Raw genomic sequence first — 27,965 nt, 5'->3', positions numbered from 1 at the left:
ATAAAGGTTACTTCTGTCTTTTTTCCCCTGCAGAAAGACACTGCGAGAGAATTACCATCATTTGGTCCCCAAGTAATATTCTCTGGACCCAAAAGGAAACGTGACCAGCTTTTAACTACAGCTCATCCAGTATCACTGCAAGACACAGTTTCTGACGTCACTAGTCCTTCTACATCTGTTATGTTTAGGCTTGCCTTTACTGATGAAACATACCACTACAGTATAGCTATACTTGTCCTTCTGTTACTAATAGTACTTTCCTTGTATTTTCTTTGATGCACTGTTTCAGTGTCCTCAGTGTTCCCATCACACAGGCCATTCCTCAGAGTTTCTTCACTGAAGATTTCAGTGTTAGGGGCTTGAAAAAGAGATTTCAAATAATATTGTCAGTAGGTATCTGTTACTTTCCCCATCTGCACTCCATAATTCCTGTTTGTACAAGGCTGGTTTGTTTTATAAAGGTTGGGATTCGTTATTGTTGAAACTGGACCTCTCCTGCAGCAACATTAAAAAAGGTATAATGCAAGACAAGGATGTGACACTTATTTCCTCTAACACCAGTGTTGATGATGGGTGTGTACTCATCCATACCGTTTCAGACAAGCTTCTGTTAAACAACAAATGCAGGGAAACAATGTTTCTCACTCTTCCAGTGTGTAAAGGGAAAACAGTAGCCACAAATTCTGTTTCCCAGCTGACTTTATTATGGGTTTTGCCTTTTTCCCAGCTACCACACACTATTTAATTCAATCACTCACTTTCATTGGCTTTCCTTACCTTGTTACAATAGGGACATTCACCGAAGATGACATTAAAACTCTGTCTGCTAGAAGGAAGACCTTGCAGCCACTGCAAGACAAGAAAAGGGATTCAAATTCACATTTGTTTGATAGGAAGTTTAAGAACAATTTATCATCAGGTTTTTTCCCAAAAAATGCTATTTGATCACCAGCTGCTGTGCAGTTGGCCTGTGTAAGTACTGAGTGAGGCAGGTTCCCTTTCACAGGGAGCATACATGTGAAGTGTGGGTCAGAAGAAGAGAGGGTGCAGTGACTGTTGAAGAACTCCTTAAAGGGCTTTGCTTCATCTGAAACTGAAGTGGGCAGTACTTGTTTTCTAGAACATGTGCATTAATAAGCGAAGTCTGTCCCATTATGTACTCTACCTCATACAGGCAAGCTTGGTGAAAAGGTTGTCCGCAGCGGGGCTCGTCGCACACTTGATCTGGAGTAGCACCATTGAGTCGATAGGCATAGCAGATTCCACAGTCCTTAGCAAAATCCTTGAAATGCAACATGATATAGCTTCAGTGTGAAGGAAAGGAAGCTAACACAGGAAACAGCTTCACCCTTGCTTTTGCATTTTTTGTTACTTAGTAATTCTAAGTAAGTTTTGCCTTCACCGTTATGGCACAAAGAATGATGTCAGCTGCCAGCTACACAAGACTTTATTGGGTAGTATTTTATTCTCTCACTGAATTATGTCTAGTTTGACAAGCACTTTCATACTCCTGGGCCCCACTGTTTCTTTTTTATTAAACACAATGCTTTGTCATTACATGTGGACAGCAGGCACAAGACTTCAGTCAGATACTCATTTCAGAATTTCACAAGTGGAAGCCAAGCTAGTAATCCACTCTTACAGCATTGTCAAAAATTAATTCCCAGTTAGTTTGAAATGCACCAGTATTTGGATGGCCTCTTGTCCCCTGTAAGCAGCTCTACCTAATTAGAACTTAAGTCATCAACATCCATAACAGAATGTTTGGATTTTCCACATCTCATTAGCTACTCTGGAAATTCCTCTTTCCCTTTTAATAGTGAAGCCTGTTATTAATCGCCTTACTACGATGAAGGCCACAGGGAAGCGTGCACCTCTAATCAAAGGTTAACAAGCTCTGACAATGGTTGCTTGAAGTTCAGAAGTCCTTATGACAATACATTAATCCAATTACCCTAAGTCTCTTATTTTGCTGATAGTTAGAAAGTGACCATTGAAATTTTACTTGCTCAGAAGTAAAAACTGGTAATAAACAAACACTTACACTTTTTTCTAACACAGCACGTGAGGGAAAATCAATGTCTAAGAGGTCTCTCAAGTTTTGTAACAAACTGATTTCTGGATCCCTGCAGGTGGGAGAGAGGGACGAGAAAAGTCATCAATAAAAATGGCAAATACCATTTCCATTTCATACCTGTGTCTCTAAAGATGCTTACCATAAGTGCATGTTGTTGTTCAGCTTAGTTCTCAAGGGGTTAACTGCTGCAAAAGATGCACATAAATAATTACTTCAGTTTTAGGATCTTCTTTGCTTCCTTACCCAATCTAACTCCTCACATATCAGCACTGATGCAGAAGGCACTGGTTGGGGTTTTTAACTCAGTCAATGACTTCTTGTTTTCAGTGTGGGGAATTCATGACACTAAAGTATCTTACTGTTGAAGATATGGTTGTAGTTACCTTAAAAAGTTGGTAAAAAGATATGGGCCAGGTAGTAAAAGACAGAATATTTGCAAATATAAGTAAATTAACTTCTTGTGAAAAATGCATTAAAATGCACAGCTGGGAAGCAGCTGTGTAGGACACAGGATTCCCTCCAAACTGGGCTAGGAAAGCACTGGGGGAAAAAAGAATCATTCACAGAGCAAAACAGTATGCTGTGGATTTAGGCAGTTAAACCCCCCAGTGTCTGCTGTGTAAAACGTCTCCTGCACACATATTCAGCTTAATTCCTGGCTCGGCCTAATTAAAGTTTACCCCAGGAGTGTGACACTGTTCACACTGGTACCTGCTCACCAGAGATCAGAGACTACCAGGAAAATAAATGCTGTATGTCTGCTGCCTTACCATGATCTGCTCCAAGAAAATAACACTCGGGGAGCATGCTTGGGTGCTGAGGATCTACCTCTATATTCAGCAAGACGTTGTTCCCTGCAGGGTGGAAGCAAATACTTCTTAAAGGAAGCTTTTCTTAGCAGTCCAGTCTTTGAAAATAGTAATGTTTTCCTTTTTTAACAATCAGTTTTAACTTGGTTAGTTAAGGCTGGGTTTCATGGTGATAAATAATAAAAAGTTGATAGGTATCCAAAGTAATTGTGTAACATATCAACAACTATCTCCATTTCAATGGAGCATAATGCCAGATAACACCTGATTAAGAAAGCCTGCCAATCTCACATCTTCTAGACTAGCCCTAACCTTAACACTACGACACATGAATAATCGAACTCTAGCTAGACAACATAACCCATTTGAAGTGAAAAACAGAGAGGCAATTATTACTACTTCTTCATGACCTTTTGCAGTAAAAAATGGAAGGAAAAAGACAGGATTAAGCAATGAAAGCCAGGGCCCTCCACAGCATACTCCTGGGCTGAAACAGCAAATATTTTTCTTTACAAGACACCCTATCATCCTCAAAAGATCTGCTATTTTAAGGGCTAAGCAGCTCAAAAACATTCTGGATCCATGTTAGAAACCTCACAGCAAATTCTCTTCTAAATAAAACTAGGTGAGACCCACCATTTATTGTGATTAAGAGGTACGTTAGGCTCACCCTCCTTGAGGAAACTGGAATGAATGAAATCAAAGTTTAATCATAACTGAAGATGTGACTGACAACAAAGAGCTCAAAGCCTTGTACTGCCCTCCGCTGATCTGACACGAGGTGCTTTTTGAGGCTTTTCTTTCCTTTTCATTGGTCTGTGTCAAAGTACAGCTGAACCAAGATAAAGCCACTCCGACTGCACACACAGACACACACACAAGTGTTGTCCGACCCATGTCATTTTAGCCAGTTGCTGAACTTTTTCTGTCCCTCCCTCCACCCCTACAGGAGCAGCAACAGCACCCTACTAGCTCCTTTCCTTCTTCACTCTGCAGGCAATCAGCCTTTCCACAGGTTCTGGGGACAGCCTAGATCTGCTTTGGTCCATTGTACATTCTTAGATTTCTACAATGTGCTGTTGATATTTTGGATTTAAGCTAAAAATCGGAACTCTTCTCTCAGAGATAACGTTCTTCCTGCCCCAACCCAGTATTTCCAACCTCTGGCACTGACAAATGTCTCCTTCACAACTGGTAGACACCTCATCCTATACATATTAAGACCTTAAAATGCCAGACACCAGCATATGAATTAAGATACTTTTTCAGGTGGTTAACATTGTAAGCCTCTAATTTTCTTTCTCTCATTTCTTTATCCTTTTCACATGCTCCTTTAACTGCCTCTCCCAGCTTTGACTCCACTCTACTCCACAGGATTGATCCCAGGAAATTGTTGAAAAATCTGGAATCTGTGAATTCAGTAAGGGCTGCATCTAAGCTCATTTTCCTGCAGTTACTGCTTTCTGACAGTCATGTGTTTGTTGTTTATCAATACACACTACTTTCCTGCAGAAACTTTCTGTTTATGTAGCATGATACAGTTGTAATTGATCTCCTGAACAGGTTCAGCATTCTGTGGAAGGTTATTGTCTTTAATACATAAAATAAGAGTTGTGTCTTGTGGGACTTAAGTGGTGCCTTCCATTTTCCTAATGCCAACAAACACCATCTGATTGCCTAAGCAACTCAGAACAGGATCCCTTTATTTTCTGTCCTAGATCCACTGTATTCCTTCAAATCTTGCCGTACCTATGGCAATTCTCCTTGTTGTGGCACTCCGTGTGGGGTTCTCAGGCTCAAGCACCCAGGTCTTTCCATCAATCTCATCCATGGTATCCCAGAATTCCTTCAGCATTTCCAATGCTGCCAGGAACTGGTTATATATGTCTAGTAAGGAGCTCTGAGACAGGAAGAAATGTAAACAGACTGGAATTAAAACAAGACAATAGCTGTATCCTGCATACAAGTTCTCCAATCCTTTCACCCTGTTGTGATGCACAGATACCACACCTGGGTTTGATAGTTTTATACTACTTTTGAGAAAACTTTGCAGTAAACTCTTAGTAACTATTAATTTGCATTCTAACTTGTAGCAAACTGCTGTAAAAATACGGTAGAAGGAAAAAACCAAATCATTACCTACTACTAAATATCCAGATGCTTTGTCTGCTTCAGCTGAGCAACATAGCAGTGGTACCAAATGGAAACACACAGAAATAGCCACAGAACTAAACCAGCTTACTTGTTTTTAAGGACTCAAGAAATGTAATCTAAGAATGTCACAATTAACTCCAGATTAAGCAGTACAAAAATAGTTACTTTAACATTAGACTTCAAGCATGTAAATACAGTAAGAGAAAGAGAAACCATCTAATAATCAGGATTACACTCACAGGATTTCAATATTTGAGAGTGGATTAGATGGAATCAGAAAAATCTTTCATTATACAGGACAATACACAATGCAAAAGGAGTCTTTTGAAATCATCACTGAGCACAAAAGAAGGAACTATTTCTACAAGTCACCATCATTCCAAATGCAGATGCAGAGGGAGTATAAAATGTGAATTTAGGGAACTGAAAGGGGGTGAAGATGCATAAGAAAGATGAGTTGCATCTGGAGTGATGCCCTGTATAGCTTTGGAGTTTGTGGAGCAACTGCAAAGTGTAATGAACGGAGCAGTAGGAGAACAAGGAGCCGTCAGAATGTGGCTTCTTTATGGGGAGAGATGAAGCTATGACAGGGGAGGGGAAAAGAAAGGGTGAAGGCTAATGTTTTGAAGACAAACTCTTCAGGGATAACTTGTTCTCTCAAATTTGTTGGTAGCAGGAAACTCAAGAGTTGAAAGAGAGGAATCTCTTTGGAGCACCATAGGGTGGTCTCGAAATGGTTTACATGGAACACAAGTGAACAATCAAATGCCATGAATAAAAAGCAGGAAGGGTAGAAGAAAACCAACAAAGCTGATTCAGTTTGGATGAAAAGATAGTCATGTCCATCTTGAAAAACAGAGAAGGATGTCATGAGGGCCAGATTTCAGCTACCTTTTTGCCTGGGGTCAAAAAGAAAAAGCTAATGAAATACTAAGTTCCTGAAGAGCTATTTTTCTATAACTAAGAGAAAATAGACACGGAACAGTTGTCTTCACTCTTTAGTATCCATTCTTCCTTTCTCACCCGGACACAAACGCGTGGCTTCTATGCACATTCCCAGGCGAAGAAATACGGTTTCTACAAGTAATAGCTTTTTATATTTTGCACATACATATTTTAGAAAGAAACTGTGTAACTTGGAAATAAAATGCTCCATTTTTTACTGCTGTTATTAAATTATATTAAAGTAGGAAAGCACTTAAGCAGAAAGGTGTGAATACTGCCAATCTCAAAATGTAACGCTTATTATCTTTAAAAGCATTTTGTTACTTTTATAATACCTGAAGAGATATAATAGTGTCAGTCACTTAACCACATCTTAGAGCACAATATCTTCATCTTAAGTGCTATTATTTCCAGTATTTTAATAATTTTCACACAGTCCTGAAATATGATCTTTTGTGCTCTGATGACACTTAAATTAATAGCATAATTTTCTGGTACTTGCAACAGTTGCTTTTCCATTTTGAGTTTTTACATTTTCCTATATCGCATACAGATAAATCCTCTAATAATCATTTCCATCTTTATCTTCTGGGAATTCAAAGAGTTTCACTAGGAAAAAAAAAGAAGCATCAAGGGATTATAATCCATAGATAAGTTTTCAAATCCAATTAATTTCAATACTAATTGTAATTTTCCAATGATGTGCCTTGAAAAGGTAGTTACATCTTTTTTTTTTGGTGTGTTTTTTTTTGTTAATGCAGTGTTCATTTGATCTTATTTGTATGCTTCATTGATGTTGCCAGCTGTCTCCTGCTATATACATAAGTGCATCCATAGCTATTTAAATACATCACATGCTTGTCATGCAAACCATGAAAACTGTAGCATTCCTTTTGATTTGATTAACCACCTAATTTTTGGTCATTGCCCAACACTTTTAGAGAAGACTGCTGTCAGGCTTTTTTTGTCTACAATACACCAAGGCAGCTGTTGGTAACAGCAAACAGCACTAACTCTGTTTCTTGGTCACCTTTGAACAAATGCATTAGAATTTGTATGAAATAGGTCTTACTTTCCAAAGAGTATTTGGCATTTAGAATTCAAAATAATCATCCCTGGCTGCCTAAATAGCACTAACAAAGCCAAACCAGCTACTCCTTCCCCTCTCCCTGTACATTTCCAAGCTCATCAGGCAAAATATCCACTATAAAAACAAGGAACATAGTGGCAGTTTAGTCTTTCAAAGCAATTTAAATCAAAATGAAGATATTCCTAATGCAGGGTATAAGCCTTGCATTTTCTGTCTAACTGCTATACAAGCAGCAGTGACTAGCTAGCAGAGGTGAGGAAATACTCATGCTGGAATAGTCACAACACCGTAATGCAGTTTTTTGCACAAGTGGATATCACAGTCTGTTCTAACTTGATCATACAGTACTGGGTTCCCCCCCCCCCCCCCCCAAGGAATCACTGATACAGTTTCCTGGGAGAAGAGACCAACCCCCACCTGGCTACAACGTCCCTTCAGGTAGTTGTAGACAGCAATAAGGTCTCTGAGCCTCCTCTTTTCCAAGCTAAGCAACCCCAGCTCCCTCAGCTTGGCCAGGAGTTTGCTGTGGGGGACGGTATCAAAGGCCTTGCTGAAGTCCAGGTAGACTGCATCCACAGCCTTCCCCACATCCCCCAGGCAGGTCACCTGATCATAGAAGGAGATCAGGTTGGTCAGGCAGTTCTGCCCTTCCTAAATCCATGCTGACTGGGCCTGATCCCTTGGCCATCCTGCAAGTGCTGTGTGACTGCACTCAAGATGACCTGTTCCATAATCTTGCCTGGCACTGAGGTCAGGCTGACAGGTCTGTAATTCCCTGGCTCATCCAATCTGCCCTTCTTGTGGATGGGCATCACGTTGGCCAGCTTCCAGTCATCTGGGATCTCTCCAGTGAGCCAGGACTGTTGAAAAATGATGGAGAGTGGCTTGTCCAGCTCATCTGCCAGCTCTCTCAGCACCCTAGGATGGATCCCATCCAGTCCCATAGACTTGTGGGGATCCAAGCAGCTAAGCAGGTCTCTAAAATACGCCAGCAGTGTTAGAAGACTGACCCAAATACTACCTGTGTGTACTCAGACTATATATCCTCCATTGATTTCAACACTGGGGCAGGAAAAACACTTACTTTGGTCAGCAAGTGTCAGGTATTTCTGAAGGGAGCATACTTTCCTACCCAGAAAGAGTTTTCTGTAGTTTCACAACATTTTTATTTCCATTTCTAGAGTGCATTCTCACCTCCATGTCATCACTAGTAGATCCTTAAGCCAATTCTTCCCTTAGTTTGTTTCTTTATTCTAATTCAAACACTTTGCCGAGTTCACCTCTGTTGCCATGCACTGTCACCTTCAATTAAAGGAGTAAGAACCAACTCTAACTTTTGTTCTTGTTTCTAGAGCCACAAAGGCTGGGAAGAAAAAGATGAAGCCTTTGAGTAATTAAAGAATTCCTGTATGCCAAATTTCAAACCTGTGCTCCAAATTCTGGGTGAAATAAGCATTCATCAAATGATAGCATGAATGTTCTAATTAAATACAACACAATTTATTACAGCTTACTTCTGAAAAAAAAATTAATATATTTTAAATAGTCTTTGTTCTGAAAATTCTTGATAAAAACTCTCCCTAACAGAAAATCTGCTTATCCAAAATGAGAACTGCAAAGCCTCCTAATTGAAAAGGTATAGTTGCCTGAACTACAGGTGTTGTTACCTGTATGTGCTGTATGAATTCACAGATAGAATACACTTTATTGAAGTGAACAGCCACTGGTAAAGGTGATCTCTTTTCCAGCCATCCAAATAAGTTAGCATTCTTTAGGTTTGGAAACTGCTTATTTCTCATAAACAGCATTGTAACAATTTCCCCCTTCTTAGCACAAATCAAACTGAGACAACACTCTGAAATCTTTATAAAGTATCTTGTCAGCCATCTACCACATTTTGTATTTACAGATGCCTATAAAGCTGGAGTCTGTGAAGTTACTTTGTTAAGAAAAAGCACAATTATGATGCATTTTATAGTGTTTTCATCAACATAACTGCAGAATACTCTCTACCTTCTGAATTTTGTAGTACTGTTTCGTTGTTGGCTGGCTGCATGACCTCATTAGACATTAACTTCCACTCTCATGACCTTCATGTAGCCAGCCAGGTGGGCAGTGGTCAGTAGAGAAAGGACACCCTGATGTGAGTGCCGCAGAATACAGATGCACTGAAACTGCAGAACCCTGCTCACAGTGTATGCTGAAGTGCAGAGACAGCACACTTATCTGGTTATTTTGAAAAATATAACTGAAATAAGTAGATGTTCCTGCACTTGTCATTGAGAAGCACTCTGCATTTACTTGGCACTTCTAACAGTAGCAGCAGCATTGCCCTTGGTGCTGATTTCTTACTACCCTAAAATGTCTCCTCTGAGCCAGAATACACTGGCTGTTGCTGATCATGCTGTGAGACACCTGCACTGGCTACTAGGCTTGTCATGAGGCACAAAACCCTACCATCTTCAGCTTGACATTGTGCAAGTTATAATTATTCATCCAAATGAATATGTCAGAGCAGCAGCAGCAGACCTCTCATCACAGCAAAAGAAAAATACATCAAAACATTATCAACGCAGCAGGAAGACAGGGACCATAAGGAAAATTACCCATTTTTAATATGGATGCCATAAAGCCATGTCTATTATTATACAGGGGGGGGGAAGGGAGAGAAAATGATAAAAAAAAACCAACAACCCCTCAAGTTTAAAGTCCTAAACACTGAAAAGAACCTGAAATGGCCAACAGCACACACGAGGGCAGGGAAAAAAATAAATTAGCTGAAATCTATTTCTATTTTTTTCCACTTGAGTTTACACACTCATACTGCAATTGTATAGTCTTAGTTAAGCCTTGGCAGTTTTTACATTACATACAATCAATAAATATTACCTATCAGCATAAGTCATTTTACTAGACAATAGGAACAGTGTGTTCTTTTTCCCTTCCAGCAATGAAAATTTTCAACCACTTGAGGATATGCTAGATTCTACTATCAGTGGTGCCTCAACATTATCTATGCTTAACCCTTAGTTTACTATGATGTGAAGACTGCTCACAGCAATGATTTCTATGGCATTGTGAATATAAACACCATTTACACAATTACCACCCACACAGATATGGGCAGTTCTGAAGAAAGCCTTTGCAACTAAAGCATTTCCATCAGCACAATGTAAATGTTGCTAGCATTTGGTTCAGTATTAGAGCAGGATACCTTTGGCTAGAATTAGCATCTCAGGATTTCAAAACAGAGTCTTCATTTACACACAAACGGAGCTTGTTCATGTTTTCAAATAGTCCACAGGTAATTTGAACAGGAAATGATTTTAAGATCTCAGGCATTTAGAGTGTAATTTTTAACATTGGATTTTTATTTGGCTGTGGTGTCAATATATATTTTAATATATATTATTATTAAATGTTAATATACTTCCTCTCGTTTCACCCTAAGCAGGTTGCTTCATATAATGTTTTCCAAGATGTTATTAAAACACAAGTCCAGTTATTAGCTTTAAAATTACTAACAGTAAACACAGAGAAGCAATAACTATCAAGGAGATCAGAAATGTTAATTTGAGGCAATATAAATTGCAAGGCTGTAAAATAAATAGAGTACTATTAGAAGTAATAGGGTAGTGTTCAAGGTTAGAAACTGTAGGTGAAATCCTGCCTACAGTATATGGAATCCTGTAAAACTTAAAGGAAAAGAAGTGTCTCTTTTAACTGTTCCAAACCACACCAGAGAATCAAAAGCTAGAAGTACATATGAAACTATGCTTCATTTACAATGGTTCATTTTTACAATTATTTCCTTAAGCTCTCAGAGGCTCTGAGGTGACACACACAAGCTTGAGTTCTGCAGTCAAAATTACATGCCCATCTTAAAATCATTCTGACGCCACCTTTCAGCTGTGTTCCCTATGTAAATTTAGTCCCTATGTAAATTAAGTACTATGAAGACAGGCTTTATTGATGGGTAGAAATCTTCATGAGAGTTAGAATTAAGAAATGAAATAATTTAAGTAAAATCTTTTCTCTTGAAGTAAATAAAATTAAGGATCAACTATTTTCTAGAGATAATTTAAATTAACTTACATATAAGTGGTCACATTTAAATCCATTTAACCAAGTACACACGCTATATTAGGGACAAAAGTTACAGGAAATAATGCAGGAGAGACTAAAAAAAGACAGTATCAGCTCAAGTATGAAATCAGAATTCTGTTAATTAATTTCCTGTTCTTTTGATAGTAACTGAAAAAGTTTTATGAGGTCCTGAAAACTACAGAGGATAACAAACAGAGGGACCGCCCGGTTTTAATTGTCTGTCAGTTTTAGAGGCTGCTTCTTTTCTATACAACAGTTGTTTCTCGTGCACAGCACTTCCCAGTGTCATGCCTAAAGAAATTTCAGCCATCTGAACAGATTCATAAATAAAGAGCCAGACTGACTGCAAAGCCTAAACTATCCAAGGTAAATCTATGTAGCAAGGAAAATGTTTAAAGTGTTATCACAAGGACTATGGAGTTTAGCATTCTTACACTTACAAAAGCATGTATAAAAGGAAAATGTGCAGAAGGAAAAACGTTGGAGTTAAAACAAAAGAAAGCAAAAGCAATGTCCAATCCATCATTACTGGTTACATATTGCATATACATCTCAGTTATTAAAATAAGAAGCCGAGTACATTAGTTTACCTGTGGTGTCCAAGAGACGGCGAAGCGAACAGGAAAATCCACAAGGCAAACTGGTGGTTCTGTTGGATACTGAGGGAAGAAAAGAAATCAGTTTGTCTTGGTGGTTTTTTTTCCCCCTTTCAAGTGATGTAAAATCAGACTGGTACTGAGCTGCCAAATTTGATAACAGAATACGTACACTTCAAGCATCTTGAGAACTTGGCTCGTGGAGGAAACAGTATGTAAAGCATTTTCAGAAATAGTTATGAATGCTAATTATCTAAAGAAGAAATCTACATGTAAACAGTTTTTATACATCAGTTTCTAATAAAGACAGAAGAATTAATTTTCTGTGTTCAGTGGTTGCATTAACACATTAAAAAAAAGAAGGCAAAAAGCATATTTTTTGTTATTTTTCATTTAAAACATGTTCTCAATTACCTATACTGGACAGGAAAGTTAGGGGAAAAAAACCCAACCTACTCTTTCCTAAGTCAAGAACTAATTGTCACTTAAACTAGAGTATTTGCACTGATTGGCAATCATTTGAAAGCGACCAAGGTATGTGAGGTATGTAAATATTTAGAAAGAGACAAATGAACACATATCCAAACCCATGAGAACTCCTCGACCCTCACCTTAGATGAAAAGATTTCAATGGGGAAAGGAAAAAATAGCTGGATTAAGAGAACTGAGGCTATAAAAGGGTTAATAAGTCAAAAAATAACCATTACTATTCATTACACTGGTAAGTCTTCTGTTCAGCACCCAGTAAGAAATCTGGGGGGGAAACCCTGCTATTTGCTGACAAATGGAGTAGGAAAGAAACATCTAATTACAAATAAACTGTGCCCTTTCAAAGGGCACTTACCCAAAATTTTATTCACCTGAAAAGTTGCCTCCTTTGAACACAGCAGTTTTATTGAAATTGTTTTAATAGTGCATCAATTTCCAACACATGAAAATATTAAGAGAATCTTATTTGGGGAAACAGAAGAAAAAAAATTCCACTTTCATCACAGATTTAAAGAGAATTAAGATGAACTTTAGCTCTGCTTCTTCCCGTAGCCATTCTCCATCCAAAGCAAGCCTCTAGACCACAGACATTGTCCTTATTTGACATCTGGCAATTTATCAGAATGTTTTTCCATGTTCCTTTATGTTGTGTAAAATGTAATTCTACAGTAATTAGTTTCAAATAATTTTCTATGGCAAACAGCAAAAAAGAGGCACAGCTTCCCTAGAGCATCCATTCTTCATTGCTCTGATTCTAGTAATCATGTGGAGGATTTATGGATTTCACAGAAATTTATTTAAATGTGCTTTCTAATTAGCTTTCTTTTGTGGTTTCTGCTAGGTATTCACTTTCTGAGGACAGCTCCTACAGCTTTAGTATCTTGTGCTTCACCATTTTATCTAACCGGCAGCAGACTAGTTAAGTAACAGTGACTGAGCGAGAGAAATGGAGCATCGACTTTAGACAGGAAGTGGTTACAGCTTAGAAATGTATAGCCACAAAAGCTGTTAGTTTCCTTTATTGCAGTGATACTTTTCTTGCATTGTAGGTATTATTTTTATGAACTACTTTTATGCTTGCATAGAAATGAACTTGTTTTCAATGTATAAAAGTACACCTACAACAAAGTCAGAACAATTTTACTGTGGGATTGCTTTTAGGACTCCCTCATTTAAATCCCAGCAGCACTAGCCAGTTATGCGTTTACTTGCTTGGTAAATAAATTCATTTTATGCAGGCTTTTGTGCGGTGCCTTTGAAGAAGTGCTTGCAAACAGATTCTACTACCTTTATGTTATGTTAAAACAACTCAAACCAAAATACCTACAGCACTTTTCCCCCACATTTTTAGTCAAATTTTCTTTAAAAGCACCAATATTGTACTGTGCACCAAATAACTGCAAAGAAATATGCAGTGATGGTTCTGTACATATGTACAAAATTATTACAGACCTCACAGAGGGAAATCCTGTATAACACAAGGTGGGTGATTCCCCAGGAGACAGTATTTTAGAAGAGGAGCAGGAAGGAGAGAGCAGGAAGGAGAGAGCAGGAAGGAGAGAGCAGGAAGGAGAGAGCAGGAAGGAGAGAGCAGGAAGGAGAGAGCAGGAAGGAGAGAGCAGGAAGGAGAGAGCAGGAAGGAGAGAGCAGGAAGGAGAGAGCAGGAAGGAGAGAGCAGGAAGGAGAGAGCAGGAAGGAGAGAGCAGGAAGGAGAGAGCAGGAAGGAGAGAGCAGGAAGGAGAGAGCAGGAAGGAGAGAGCAGGAAGGAGAGAGCAGGAAGGAGAGAGCAGGAAGGAGAGAGCAGGAAGGAGAGAGCAGGAAGGAGAGAGCAGGAAGGAGAGAGCAGGAAGGAGAGAGCAGGAAGGAGAGAGCAGGAAGGAGAGAGCAGGAAGGAGAGAGCAGGAAGGAGAAAGCAGGAAGGAGAGAGCAGGAAGGAGAGAGCAGGAAGGAGAGAGCAGGAAGGAGAGAGCAGGAAGGAGAGAGCAGGAAGGAGAGAGCGAGCAGGAAGGAAAAAGAAAAGAGAGAAGAATTAACCAGGTTGGAAAAGACCTTTGAGATCATCAAGTCCAATCTATCACCCAACGCCATCTAATCAACTAAACCATGGCACCAAGTCCCTCATCCAGTCTCTTCTTAAACACCTCCAGTGATGGTGAATCCACAACCTCCCTGGGCAGTACATTCCAATGGCCAATCACTCTTTCTGTGAAGAGCTTCTTCCTAACATCCAGCCTAAACCTCCCCTCGTGCAGCTTGAGACTCTGTCCTCTTGTTCTGTTGGGGTTTGCCTGGGAGAAGAGACCAACCCCTACTTGGCTACGACCTCCCTTCAGGTAGTTGTAGACCAATAAGGTCTCCTTTGAGCCTCCTCTTCCCCAGGCTAATACTCTACACCAGAGTTTATCAGTGACATCATGTTACTACAGTTACACTCAAATTCTTTAGAACAATTTAAACAGTTATTAGACACAATATGTATATTTGCAGCCAAATAATTTTGAAACCTATTTCACAAGATGTAATCTGAGCATGAAACAATACACCCTCTTCTGAGTTTTAAGTCTAATTATTTACAAAGTTCAAATGACTTGGCTAACATGCCTATGGCATGACCTTTCTCAATTCTTCCGTGTTTAAATTGATGACCCTAAGTTTCCTAAACACTTTATAAATGCAGTTTACAGAGATCAAAGGGTTTGAAAGGACACTTCCTAACTCGCAACAAATTAAGGAAAGGATTAACAGGTAGAACACTGTGACAAGGCATTAAAGGCAAGTCCTTAAAACACATCTAATCTGTCAAGAATGAGAGCAAAGGAATAATTAGGGGATTATCTCAATACACATGATAGCCTTATGAAACAGAATTTGCTAATTATTGAAGTTATTTTCCCCACAAACATTGTCAGCAGGCTAGTAACTCTTATTGTTGTATGGCATCTATGAGGACAAGGCTAAATAAATCCATTTGTGAGAACACAGACATGAGCCTGCAATACAAGCTGGGGTGGGGTTTAATCAGAGACCATAACTGAAATAGGCATACTTGTATTAAAGCAGGTCATCAAAAGAAATCCCTTCAAAAAAAGTTTCAGCAAAGTCTTTGCAAAGGAAAGGAAAATCAAGGAAAATGAAGGAAAACCAAATTCCCATGTAATCAAAACCATGTTTCACATAGAAATTCTTTCTTGTCACAAGCTTAAATGTCAGATCTGGTTCAAAAAGGACAAGCAATTGATCTGTGATTCAGGGAGACTTGGACAGACTGGAGAGCTGGGCAGAGAGGCATCTGATGAGGTTCAACAAGGACAAGTGCAGAGTCCTGCATCTGGGGAGGAATAATAAACTGCACCAGTACAGGTTAGAGGTGATCTGCTGGAGAGCAGCCCCGTGGAGAAGGACCTGGGAGTCCTGGTGGATAACAAGTTATCCATGGGACAGCCATGTGCCCTTGTGGCCAAGAAGGCCAATGGAATTCTGTGGTGCATTAAGAGTAGCATCTCCAGGAGATGGAGGGAGCTTCTCCTCCCCCTCTACTCTGCCCTGGTGAGACCTTCCCTGGAATATGACATCCAGTTTTTGGTTCCCCAGTTCAAGAGGGACAAGAATCTGCTGGAGAGAGTCCAACAGAGAGCTACCAGGATGATTAAGAGACTGGAGTGCATGCCCTATGAGGAGATGCTGAGAGACCTGGGGCTTTTTAGGCCGGAGAAGACTGAGAGGGGATTTAATAAATGTCTATAAATATCTGAGGGCTGAGTGTCAAGAGGGAGGGGACAGGCTCTTCTCAGTTGTGCCCTGTGATAGAACAAGGGGCAATGGATATAAACTACAGCACAGAAGGTTCCACCTCAACATGAGGAGGAACTTCTTCACTGTGAGCATCACAGGGCACTGGAATGGGCTGTACAGAGAGGTTGTGGAGTCTCCTCTGGAGCCTTTCAAGACCCATCTGGATGCATTCCTGTGTGACCTGTGCTATATTTTATGGTCCTACTCTGGCAGGGATTTTTTACTTGATGATCTTCAAAGGTCTCTTCCCACCCCTAACATCCTATGATCCTATCACCATAACATTCATTTATAAAACAAATAACTAAATTTGATGAATATTTGTTATAGCAGAAACACTGGAATATCTACCCTCTTTCTTACACTATATCCCTAACTGCTAGGCAGTGCTTTCTTCAGCTGTTAGGAACCTCAACTTCAGATATCTTATTACTATAGAGAAAATAGGCTATTTAAGAACAGAAAACTGTTATCCCAGTTCCCCTTGTGGTACAGTGGCAAGATAAACAAAAGTAGTCAGTGCTTAAGTGTAATAAATTTTGACCAAGGCAGTTGCACTTTTATACTTCCAAATGGTTAAAACACTTTACTTCAGTCATCATAAAATCAAGAAACTAAAATGAAGGGTTAACAGGCTGCATTGAGTTTCTAGTGTCAGATTCTATATATAGGACAGCAGCTCCTTATGAACAATAATATAACTCTGCCTGCACATTAAACAGACCATAATTATATTTCCTGGTTTATTTTTTCCACCAATGTATTAAATAATGGACTGACTAGCAAATCATGTATTCATTACTCTGTACATGTAGGATAGTTTTACTCTGTTTTAAAAATCCACTTTAGTAATCTCAATTCCCAAAGAGCTCTTTTTCCACAGGCTCCTGTTCCCCGCTCTAAGGTAAAATTAGCTTGTCTTATGTAAAACTAAAAGAGGACTTGTATATAAAGGAATATAGGATGTCTGTGAAAGTGAAATGTAATCTTACAACACTGTACAATACTGTACCCCATCCCTTCAAGATTATTAGTTCAGCCAATGGACCAAGGATAGTCTCAAACAACAACATTTAGACACTTTTAGATCCACTTGTTCCCCTAGACTGATGTTCTGAAGACAACAGCTATTGACCATACATTTTTCACCATATAGCTTTGATATTCATAATTTACAATGAGAGATTTTGCTTGAAATGAGAAATTCTATCATGAAACACTGCAAATTCAGTTCAGTTCCTAGTACCAGGTAGACACCATAGATTTGCTCTGCAAGTACTGTCAAAATCAGTCAATTCTTTAGACTAAAAAGAAGTATTACTTTTTTAATACTTCTTTTTAGTGACTTCCTTTTTTTTTGTTTTTTTCAATAAGGAAGTCACTTCTGTAGTCAGTTTTTCATAAACCTTTGTATCTCTAGATGTAACAGTAAGACTTGGTAAAGAAACAACCCAACATATTCTAATTGTCGTTATATTCAGTTTCTGGACGGAGAGATAAAGAATGAGTGTATCCCAGATGGCTTTGTCAGTAATTCAGTGCTTATGTGATGCACAGCATCACATGAAAAGACTCTTACATTAATGCAATATTGAAGTCCAAATACTCTGTATTAAAAAAAATACTAAAATTCAAAACACAAGCACCACCATCTTGCAAAACAGACATACCAACAAACCAACTCTCTAAAATCCTTATGAATGAAGAAAAATCATTTAAAGGAAGCCTTAAAATCTCCCATATAAGTTCACCTTTGCATTTAACTTCAGAGTGATGAGATGCTGTCGACCACAAGAGTCTTCAGCTTTTAGCTTGATTGTGGTAAGACCAGTATCCACATATGTAACTCTGAAAGAGAAAAGAAAACTCTAACAGCATTTGAAGAAGTACAGTTTGAAATGTCTGCAATCCTGTGATTAGTCTGTTACAAAGATTAATCAGGAAAAGTCCTGTATGCCAACCAGTTCTGTTGTTCTAGATTTACTGCTGTTAATGCACCAGTCCACAGTTTAATGCAGTCATATATCCTTGGGTTATTTACAACACAGTGTCAAGGCTCATGCTGTGGTCAGTGATCACTCCATTTCAGTTTTCCATCACAGAAACCTTTGACATACACAGCATGTTCCTGTCAGCCTCTACTTATGTACACATTAAACTTCCTGTCAAATCTTTGATACATTTCTGCAGTTTCTTACTGTATGAGACTTTTATGCTCTTGATTTGCTTTTCTCTTCAATGAAGTTCTCTTTTATTATCAATACCATTATTGTGGAAAATTCAGTGGATATTGGTTCATACTCTGAAATTGATTTTCTGCAGAAAATGCTACCCAAATAGGTAAAAAATGAGTTATTTATGATGATCTGCCTTTGTTTCATGACAGTTTTACACAGTATACATGCACTCAACCAAGTAACAAGTACATATTAAATGTAAATAAGTTTTAAAACTTCTGACAGTGACCGATTCTTTCCTTAAGGTGTCACTGATTTGAGCTTCACACAATAAAGATGAATACAATTGTAAAATAGATTGTTGTCTAGAAATACATTCTGCTGAGTAGCTTCAACAACTGCCAAAAAGGTTCAGACTTCTCCATTGATTTCCCAGTGAACTGGGTACATGGATATTTTGGTATTTTTACTACGTCATTCTTGTGTAAAGTTAAAAAGCAGTCCAAGATTACTGTGTAACTTGGACAAGGCCCTATCAGGGTTCAAAGAAAACATCTGCTTGCTGGCCTAAGTAACACGTTTTTTTTCTTTTTAAAACTATGACATAACTGGCCCAATCACTGGACCTAGAGAAGGACAGGCATGCTGGGTGCTGTGGTTTAAGCTTTCCCAGAATCCAAAAGCCCAAAAGGAACAGATTTAGATTGCCTACCTTCTCCCTTTTTTCCCAGTAGAGGAAAGCAAATTAGGCAGGAGAAAAGAGAGGTAAAAATCATGAAAGAAACAGTCTTTAATCAATTTGGAAGTAAAAAAGTAAGTTTAGTAAAATATAAAAGGCATCTGAGTCAAAGCAAGGTTACGAAGGTATAAGGAAAAAAGGTAAATAAAAATATATACAAAAGCAGCCACAGCTGGCAAAGGATTCTCTTGATGCAAATGGGCATTCTCTTTAGATGCAGTCTTTAGGAGTTTGGATGCAGCATGAAGCAGGCCCCACCATGTGCTTGCAGCAAGAGCAGGAGTAGCTGGAGCACCCTCTCAGGCAGGTGAGAAGCAGGAGCAACACAAAGAGCGAGGAAAATGGCTCCCCTTAAAAAGGATTGCTGTATAGGAAAGTGGGAGTGGAACAGACTTTGACCAGGGGACCCCCTCCCCCTGGGAGCGAGAACCAAGTCAGGTTTCTTTGTCCACCTGGGGGCTAGGTTCTTTTCAGTCCACCCCCCTCCAGGGCTGGATGTAACCTGACACACTGGGAAAAATGCTTCTCTTTCAACCAAAACTGGCAACAGAGTTGTAGGAGCCTGTACATGAAAAGGTAGACATACACGAAAGGGTTGGCACATTCATTAGAGGGAAGTGAAAAAAGGAAAATAAAATTATCTGCATAAATGACATAGCCTCAATATGAGGGAATTGAAACACAGATGGAAAAAGTAGTAATGGCTGTAAGTAGGGAAAGAGATGTATTATTTCATGTTTAATGTCGATTATCTTTAATGCAATATTAAATAGTTCTACAGATTCCTGGGAGAATTTTAACATTCCTTTTCTCCATGACAGTTAAAAGAAATACAAATCTTGACAAAAGTGTAATTCAATGGTAGTCAATTACACTTCATTTATTTAGAAAAAAAATAGATCATCTTCCTCTAACAGAAAAAAAAACCCACCCACACCACCCGAATTCAAAACATTACTCCTTCCTTCCAGCTTTAGCTCAAAATCAAATCAGTTTTATGAAGATAAGAAACTACCTCTATCCCACCGCTCCATTTACTGTTGGCTGGGGCAGGAAAATCCCAAACCAGCAGCTAAGGCACAGGATGCTACTGCAATAAAATACATAGCAGAGTCCAAAACAAAGCACAACTGGTGCCTGCATCAATGCACTGTGAGGTTAGATATCAAAAAAAAGAGGAAAAAAATAAGTAAAAGGGATGTTGTCAAGGTATTTAGGATTTAAAATTATCTCTTCTGTCAGCCATCTTGTTTAGATCACTCTTCACATTTCAGAATGTATGGATCATTTTTGCTTAAAACCAAGTATCTTTTGCAGTTCCTTACTCTATAGTGGGATTACAACTACTTACTTAAGAGGTTTTCTGGTAAAAAATTCTCTTCCCTTTCAAACTTTTCCACAAACAGGAAGGCCAAGGAATAAAAACCTTCCCACACAAAGGGGGATACATGGCTGAAGAATGCCCAGAATGAAAATTCATAGGTAGCCTTCCTTCTTCTTAACAGAATGTAAAAACAATAAACTGCCTCCAGGGAAGGAGGGAGGATTCAATTTTCCATTTACAACAGAAAAAGGGAACTTAGTAGCTGTGTTGCTAACTTGTTCTGTAACATCACTCTAACAGCCTTCGGATAAGGAGAGATTAAAAGGATCAGTTTTGTAGGACAGCAGAAAGTTGCTCAACACTGTAAGCATTATAGGATTGTATAATCGAGTAAGGAACTACTTACATAGGTGGCATTTCAGTTACATAAGCATTTATTCCTCCATAGGTTCCATCATTTTATCATATAAAAATAAAGGAATGACCATAAAGATGGAAAGCCTCAGTAAAATGCCTGAATACTGGCATTCAGCACAACACACAAATGATTGAGAGCACATGCAAGGCAGGATTCCTTTGGAAATGGAGAAGGGAAGAAGAAAAAATACTTTCTATGGCAAAACTTGGCAAGTATTAAGCCAAAATGTGTAAAGACACTAGACAAGAAGACTCCTAGTTCTCTTTCTCTGAGAAGATCTGAACTGTAACTTCTTTTTTACAGAGACTCAGTATCTGTATTGACGTTATATGTACAGTATATACATGAGACTATGTTCTTGGGTGCACTGAGCCCCCAGCCCCAGGGGACATAGTTCATACTCTGCAATAACTAACTGGAAACATTCCTCTGCTTCCCCAAACATGGTGTGCTGGCATAGTTTTTGGAGAGTAAGGAATGCCCCATCTCTGTTGGAATCCATCTGCACAGCAAAAAATGCCAAAAGGTCTGCGTTTCTCTCTTGTGGGTGTCACAAATAGCTGGCTGCTTTGACCTTTTGGATTTACAGCTTTCATTCATGTTTTTTTTCCTTTTTGTAGAATTGCCTTTTTGTAGAATTGCCTTTTTGTAAATTAACTGTTGGTCCTGTGGCTAAGGAGATCCATGTGCTAGAGAGAGCAAAATAGAACTGTTGTTTAAACATAATTATTCTAGTTCTAGAGAAAGGTAAAAACTATTTTCATAAAAGCATAAAGGTACATGATAATGAACCACAGCATATGGAAATAGTAATGAAAAGCTGTACAGAGTAGGGAAAAAGAAGGAAAAGAACTATGAAAGCAGCACTAAGTTTACTATGCCAACAGTTCATAGGTCAGTAGTCTTAGTAGTAGCATCTCTCCTTTCAGCTCAGTTATTTGAGATGCAAAATATACCTGCAGCTGATACAGGTTTGTTGTGCTATTTTGGGTTTGTTTTTTTATTAGAAACAAAGCAGCAGAGTTTTTCAAGAAAACCCAGTCAGTTTCTGAACAGGATAAAAAACCAGAACAGGTATATTTGGTTTGTTCAACTCAGAAACAGAAAAGCAGATCAGATATTCTAAATATAACAACTGTTAAGAAATAAACATACTTATTCCAACCCAATATTTCTATGTCTCTGACAAGGCAGGAGTAGTATTCTGGTGGCCATGGTGTGTGCGTGTCTTGTGTCTTTTTTAGAGCAGTTTCCTATTTAAAAGAACATGAAAAACATAATTGAGATTTCAATATTGTTGCATCTATTTAGTCATGCGATTTTCACAATTCATTCAAAAATATTAAGCTTATGTGAAATTAACTTTATGCTGCATTTGTTTTGTTATAGCCTCCAGCTAAAGCAGACAAAGAAGCTGTTTGGTAAACTACTTTGGATACCAGTAATGAAAACATCTGCAATTTAAAAATCCCACAGATGTTGACAACATAGTCTTCAGATGCAAATATCAAACATGCCTCTTTTTCAGCTAATAAATTTGAAGTCAAGTATCTTTAGGGGCAAGAAGAACCTCCACTCTTTATTGGACTTGGAGGGTCACATTTTATAAGCCTTCTCTACCACCTGGAAAATAGAAGGAATTCCAAGACAATTGTAAAAAGGATGGTGCTAAACTGAGATCCCTTCCTTGCTGGGATTTTAATTTTTCAAAAAAGTACAGTCAGTTAAAATATTAAGGGATATGAATACAAATATTACATGAACAGCACACATACAAAGCCACCTCTTAAATACATAAATCCATCTGCCAAACAGTAAACCATAACAACACCGCAAGTAAAATCCAAAGCTATTAGAACACCCCATCTCTCATGTGTTTATTGTAACTTACCAAAACAGTTTTCAGCTCCACCATGAAACTGACAAGATCTGGACAGCTGTGCAACCTCTGGAGGGAAGACAGTATCAGTTTATTTTCTCCAGCTCATACCTTTTAGTGGAAATAATTTCAGCCTAACCAGTTCTTTTTCTAGTATTGTCAGACTAACCAGCTTTAAAATCCCAAACGTATATCATGTTTAAATATTTCAATTTCAGAATAAATCTCCCAGACTGCAGGAAACTGTACTGAAAATTAACCATCACCTTCATCACAACATGTCACACTACATATTTATGGAGACTTTACATTTTGTGTTTTTATGAAGACTTTAGTCTTCACCAATGTGAACAGAAGCTTTAGAATCACTGAAAAATGTTTCTTTGTTGGTTAAATTTTCTTTAGGAACTCTCCAGACCCCTCTGCTTTTAGATGATGTACATGATTAAGGATCTCAGTCTATCTTCTGATGCAGTACATATTTACCCTTCATTTCCTCAGCTGTGACATTTGGTCACTCACAACTTACAACAATGTAGGAAGTCCATGGGACACTGTTTCAACTAGCAGTGTGGCAAGGACACTTTCTCAGAAACAAAACATACTTCTGTGACTGCAAGGCTGTGGTATCACTGCTCCAAAGTTTCCTCTGAATAGAGGCTTAACAGTTTACAATAGAGAAGGAGCTAGATCTAGCAATAATTAACATGAATGCCTTCCATTAGGAACTGTTTTTTTTTTTTTAAATAAATATTTATAAAAGGAGAAACAAAAACTGTTCCTAAAAGAGAGAGTAAAGAAAATCTTCAGTAAATTTTCAGCAGTCATTTTATTAAAAACTGTCCTTTCTTTTAAAAAAAAAAGCTTGAATAAAAATATTTACTATATTTTATCTGTCTCTAGACTGACCTGCAAATTCTCAAGCATTTAAAAAGCAATGTGGATATACAATGAGAGAGGAGTTCTTTAACACTTTTAGAATAGGCACGTGAATATGAGCTCATCAGAATTATTATAAATATACATTTAACAGAAATGGTTTTAAAAGCTGTATACCTGCTTTAAGATATGCCCATATCCATGCAGTATCTTCTTCAGGTGCCAGCTACACTCTATCCTAGGCAAACAGGATTTGATATAAATTTTAAATTCACAGTACATGACTTTTAAGACAGATCAGAAAGTCTACTACACAACAACACAAAATTTATTCTTAAAAAAAACCAACAACAAAGTAAACAATGCTTCAAAATGTCTTTGAGTTCCATATTCAAGGTATTTAAAACTTTCAAATGTCACTATCCCAAAGTCCATTAAAAATTCAACAAAAGCCTGTTCTTTGCTGAAAACAACAGCATCATTCTTGCAAGCTAATATAACTTCACAAAATATACCAATATTTAAAAATTAAACCCTGAAAATGTCAAAGTTACCTGTAATGTGGTTTTAACTATCTGACCTAAAATGAAATAACTATTGAATACCACATCTGTTCACAGCTCAGGGCAGGCTGGCCTAGGTAGAGGTATGTAACACAAAGTTAAAGACTAACCCATGTTAGTTATGGGGGCACGTTGCATACACACAGCCCCCTACAGACTACCATGACAAACACGTACAGCAACAAGAACAGAGCTCCTAAAGAAAAGTTGGGTAATGCAAATTAATCCAGAAAGAATAAATGGTTTAAGTTTACAACTTTGCACTGAATTTTCTGTTTCTCAAATAATGACACACAAATAACCCAATTTAAATGAACATTGTTTTCCCCAAGGACACTGCTTTATATATAAATACAACTAATTAATTACCACAGGTTTCAAAGTTAATTAACAACTAAATATTTTCATATAGGCAATGTTTATTGTCAGCACTTATTAACAGTAATGCTGTACAGTTTTTTTGCAAGGTTAAGCTGAAACGATTAAGAATTAATTACCAACACTGATATTGGAAAAAAATAAGAATCATTAATATGCATATCCATCACTGCTTTTATAAAAATAAAACTTTTTTTACACAATTACAAATTGCTTTCATAAAACTATATTACCTTGCATTTTTCAGCTGAAAATCCAGAGGCAGCAGTATCCTGATATGGAAGTCTCTACCCTTGAAGGAAAACCATTTAGTTAACACGAAAGTCAACAAATTAAAATATTGAGACTGTTGTGGTTAGTACTGCCCAGAAGATCAGCTACTAAGAAAAAAGTCTGTCTTATCTTTCAGGACTATTATTCAGAATTTCTTTATTTAGGAAAAAAAGCAGCATGAGTGACAGCTAGAAATAATGCTGCCTTTAATTCTGAAGTTGAAATATTCTTGATCCCTAAATCACAGCATTCAGTACAAACTTCAGCGCATCACATTTCATAAAGCAAAAATAACACAGTTAAGATGAAAAAAAAAAGAAGATTATCCAAACCTGGACAAACATAAAAAAACCACAATTTAATGCAAGTCATGCTGAAGTACATGAAAATCTGCCTTCAACTCAAATAAAGTCAAACCAGACTCTTTTCATGAAAGTGCTGCACTAAAATGGAACTTTGGCACTGATCCACAAGGCATTTCAGCAAGGTTTTAGAAATTGTAGGCAGAGTTCCAAGTACATAAATGCCCCATTAGTGGAATCCACATGGGACAGTTCCTAAATGCCACCTACTCACATCTTCAGTAATTGTCCCTATTTGTGATCCTCCTACTTTGTATGGGAGGATCAAAACAAAGCTGACACAAAGGCTTGTGAGTAGGTTTAACTCCTCACTAAAGGGAAGAGGACAGTTAACTCCTCTCAAAGCTTTTATCTAGATTCTATTCCACCTCTATTCCACCTTGAATTATGTCCACAAACAAAACCAGATTTCCTCCTGTGATTAGATGCCTGATTGAGCAGATGCTTTATCTCTGTGGTGGGTCGAAAATCTCAATTTCAGAAAGGCTTTCAATACTGTTTCCCATAACATCCCAAACAGGAGGATGAACTAAATAAACTGACATTGAGGTGGATTACAAAGGGCTCAAGGGGTTGTGATCAGCAAGAAGTTCAGCAGAAGCCCCCAACTACTGGAGCACACTAGGCATCAGTCTTGGGGCTGACAGTGACCTCCTCGATGATGGGACAGGATGCACTTCACTTAGCAAATTGGCATAATATACAAAACTGGGAGGAATGGCTGATTGACAGTGTGATTTTGCTACCATTCAGTGGATGGTAGCACTGGTCTGATAGGAACCCCAAGAACTTAGGAAAGTGCAAAGTCCTGCACCGGGAAAGCATTTACCCCACGTACCAGCACACACTGGTGGCTGACCAGCTAGAGGGTAACTTTGTAGTAAAGGACCTGGTGGTACTCATGGACATAGAAGTTTACCCTGAGCCAGCAATGAACCTTTGGAGCATACAAGGCTAACAGCTTTATGTACTGCATGGGTCTGAGCATTTCCAAAAGGTCAAGAGGGGTGATCCCCGAAATCGGTGTTTACGAAGTATACCTGGATTGCTGAGTCACTGGTACAAGAAAGGCATTGACATACAGGATTTAGCCCAGTGAAGAGCTAAGAAGATGATTAAAGAGCTTGAAGAATCTCTCCTGAGGAGAAACTGAAAGAGATGGAAAGGTTTGGCCTTGAGAAAAGAAGGCTCAAGAAAGATCTTGCCAGTGTGTACAAATAGTTGATGGAGGAGCACCTACATGCAACAAAAACCCACACCCTCAGTAGCAGCGAAGGTGGTCAGACACTAGAACAGACTACCTGAGAGACAGAGCAGTCTCCATGCTTAGAGATATTAAAGACAAGACAAGGCATGGTCTTGAGCAACAGCTGATCCTGCTAGATGACCTCCTCTAGAGGTTCCTTTTAACCTCAGTGTCTGTGCAATGCCCACAAGCAAAAAATTGTATCTGTTTCACAGATTAATAGAGACTACTGGCACATCAGTTGTTTCTATCTGTAAGTTGATGCTTACTGACTGCTGAAATTAAACACACAACCTCAAACTTTGGGCATTACAGCCTTAGCCCTAATTTTAAAAAATCATATCTGAAAAAATGTGCTCACACTCACATCTTAACCCCCCCAATAAGTCCTGGGTGCATTCTAACACATGGAGCATTTTAAAAGTTGCATCTATTACAGTAATACAAATATAAACACACACTTGCAAGTGTCATGTCAAAGCTGAACACTGAAGTCCTGAATTTTGACTGGAGAACTACACTTGTGTAAACACAAGCATGATCCAGACCATATCCTGCAGGAAGGCTGGAGAAGGGCTTTTCATAAGAGTGTCTAGTGATAGGACAAGAGGGAATGGTGTTAAGCTGAGGGTAGAGTAGGCTTTGACTGGATCTTAGGAAGTTCTTCATTATGAGTGTGGAGGGACCCAGAAATAGGCTGCCTGGGGAGGTTGTGAACACCTCCTCCCTGGATGAGGCCTTGAGTAGCTGAGTCTACCTGAGAGGTGTCCCTACCCATAGGTGGGAGTTTGGAGTGGATCTCCTTTAGTAGATCTAAGGTCTCTTTCAAGCTAAGTAACTCTGTGATTCCATGATATTTTTTAATTTCAATTTTCACAGGAAGAACACCCTAGGCTTTTTCTAATTGGAAACACACTATGAAGAACTGTTCCTGTGGTCTGTGTGCATATGCATTGTGTGATATTTTAATGAGGCAGAGCTGCAGCATTGACACATATGGCCTCTGATGCCAGAGCTGGCTTAACAGCATCCACTCTCAACCTGTCCTAGGTGCTGTTCTGTCTGCACTGAAAAGTACCAGATCCTCTGAGGGACCATGCAGCTGCCCAAGCTGTAACACTAATAGCCATGCTTAGCCATTTGGTCAACCTTTTACCCTAGGCCCAGTGTGCAGGCACGTGTTGCGAAAATCTACATGTGCCAGCACGATAAATCCAACTCACAAGCCATCAGCGATGCCGCACCGCCGATAAACAGCGCTAACCCACGGACTGCGACGCGACCGCCTCTCCACAGCACCCTCACGGCACACGGCCAGGATGTAGCCTCAGAGTCCCCCGCCCTCACCAGTACTTCCTCCTTCACAAGCCTGGCGGCTCCACGCTCGACCAGGAAGCTGCCGGCACCGGGGAGGCGGGAAGCATCCCCTCTCACACAGACCTGGTCCCGCGGCTGCCCGCCAGCACAGGCCTTAGAGACAGAGAAGAAGAGCTTGTCAGGGAATAACGGCCGCCGGCCTGGTACCTGCGCGGTGACGAAGCCCTCGTAGGCAGTCCCCTCCCGGTTCTGAGGCAGCAGCAACGGGCACTGGCAGAGCAGGGCTGCCGACACCGCCATTCCGCCTCGCTGCGGCACGGCACGGCGGTTCGAATCCGACGCGCTGCCGGG

At 39.0% G+C, this 27,965-nt stretch overlaps 2 protein-coding genes across 9 annotated transcripts in view; one reads left to right on the top strand and one right to left on the bottom strand.

Annotated features, from left to right (window-relative positions):
* The window catches only part of VRK2 (VRK serine/threonine kinase 2), a 42,930-nt gene extending 41,739 nt beyond the window's left edge, over positions 1 to 1,191 (top strand). For all 7 annotated transcript variants that reach the window (XM_068153264.1, XM_068153263.1, XM_068153261.1 and 4 more), the window contains one exon: positions 34 to 1,191. In XM_068153264.1, coding sequence (XP_068009365.1) covers positions 34 to 276 — 243 coding nt within the window. In that variant the 3' untranslated portion in view covers positions 277 to 1,191. The remainder of the gene's footprint in view (positions 1 to 33) is intronic.
* On the bottom strand, positions 273 to 27,965 carry FANCL (FA complementation group L). 2 transcript variants are annotated; one of them, XM_068153268.1, is made up of 14 exons: positions 27,822 to 27,965; positions 24,650 to 24,708; positions 23,653 to 23,713; positions 22,609 to 22,665; positions 21,873 to 21,970; positions 17,811 to 17,907; positions 11,773 to 11,841; positions 4,636 to 4,786; positions 2,848 to 2,931; positions 2,217 to 2,262; positions 2,045 to 2,126; positions 1,166 to 1,282; positions 778 to 849; positions 273 to 358 (listed from the first exon to the last, which is right to left on the bottom strand). In XM_068153268.1, exons 1-14 carry the CDS (start codon positions 27,912 to 27,914, stop codon positions 323 to 325), a joined length of 1,122 nt encoding a protein of 373 aa, XP_068009369.1. In that variant the 5' UTR covers positions 27,915 to 27,965; the 3' UTR covers positions 273 to 322. The 2 variants fall into 2 exon arrangements, with proteins under 2 accessions (XP_068009369.1, XP_068009371.1); XM_068153270.1 differs by lacking the exon at positions 27,822 to 27,965 and having other exon boundaries at positions 23,653 to 23,708; positions 24,650 to 24,700.

Source organism: Melanerpes formicivorus, unplaced genomic scaffold (assembly GCF_026170545.1).
Source record: "Melanerpes formicivorus ecotype bairdi unplaced genomic scaffold, bMelFor1.0.p_v2 SCAF_25, whole genome shotgun sequence".
Lineage (NCBI taxonomy): Eukaryota > Metazoa > Chordata > Aves > Piciformes > Picidae > Melanerpes > Melanerpes formicivorus.
This window is presented reverse-complemented; position numbering and strand designations above follow the sequence as displayed.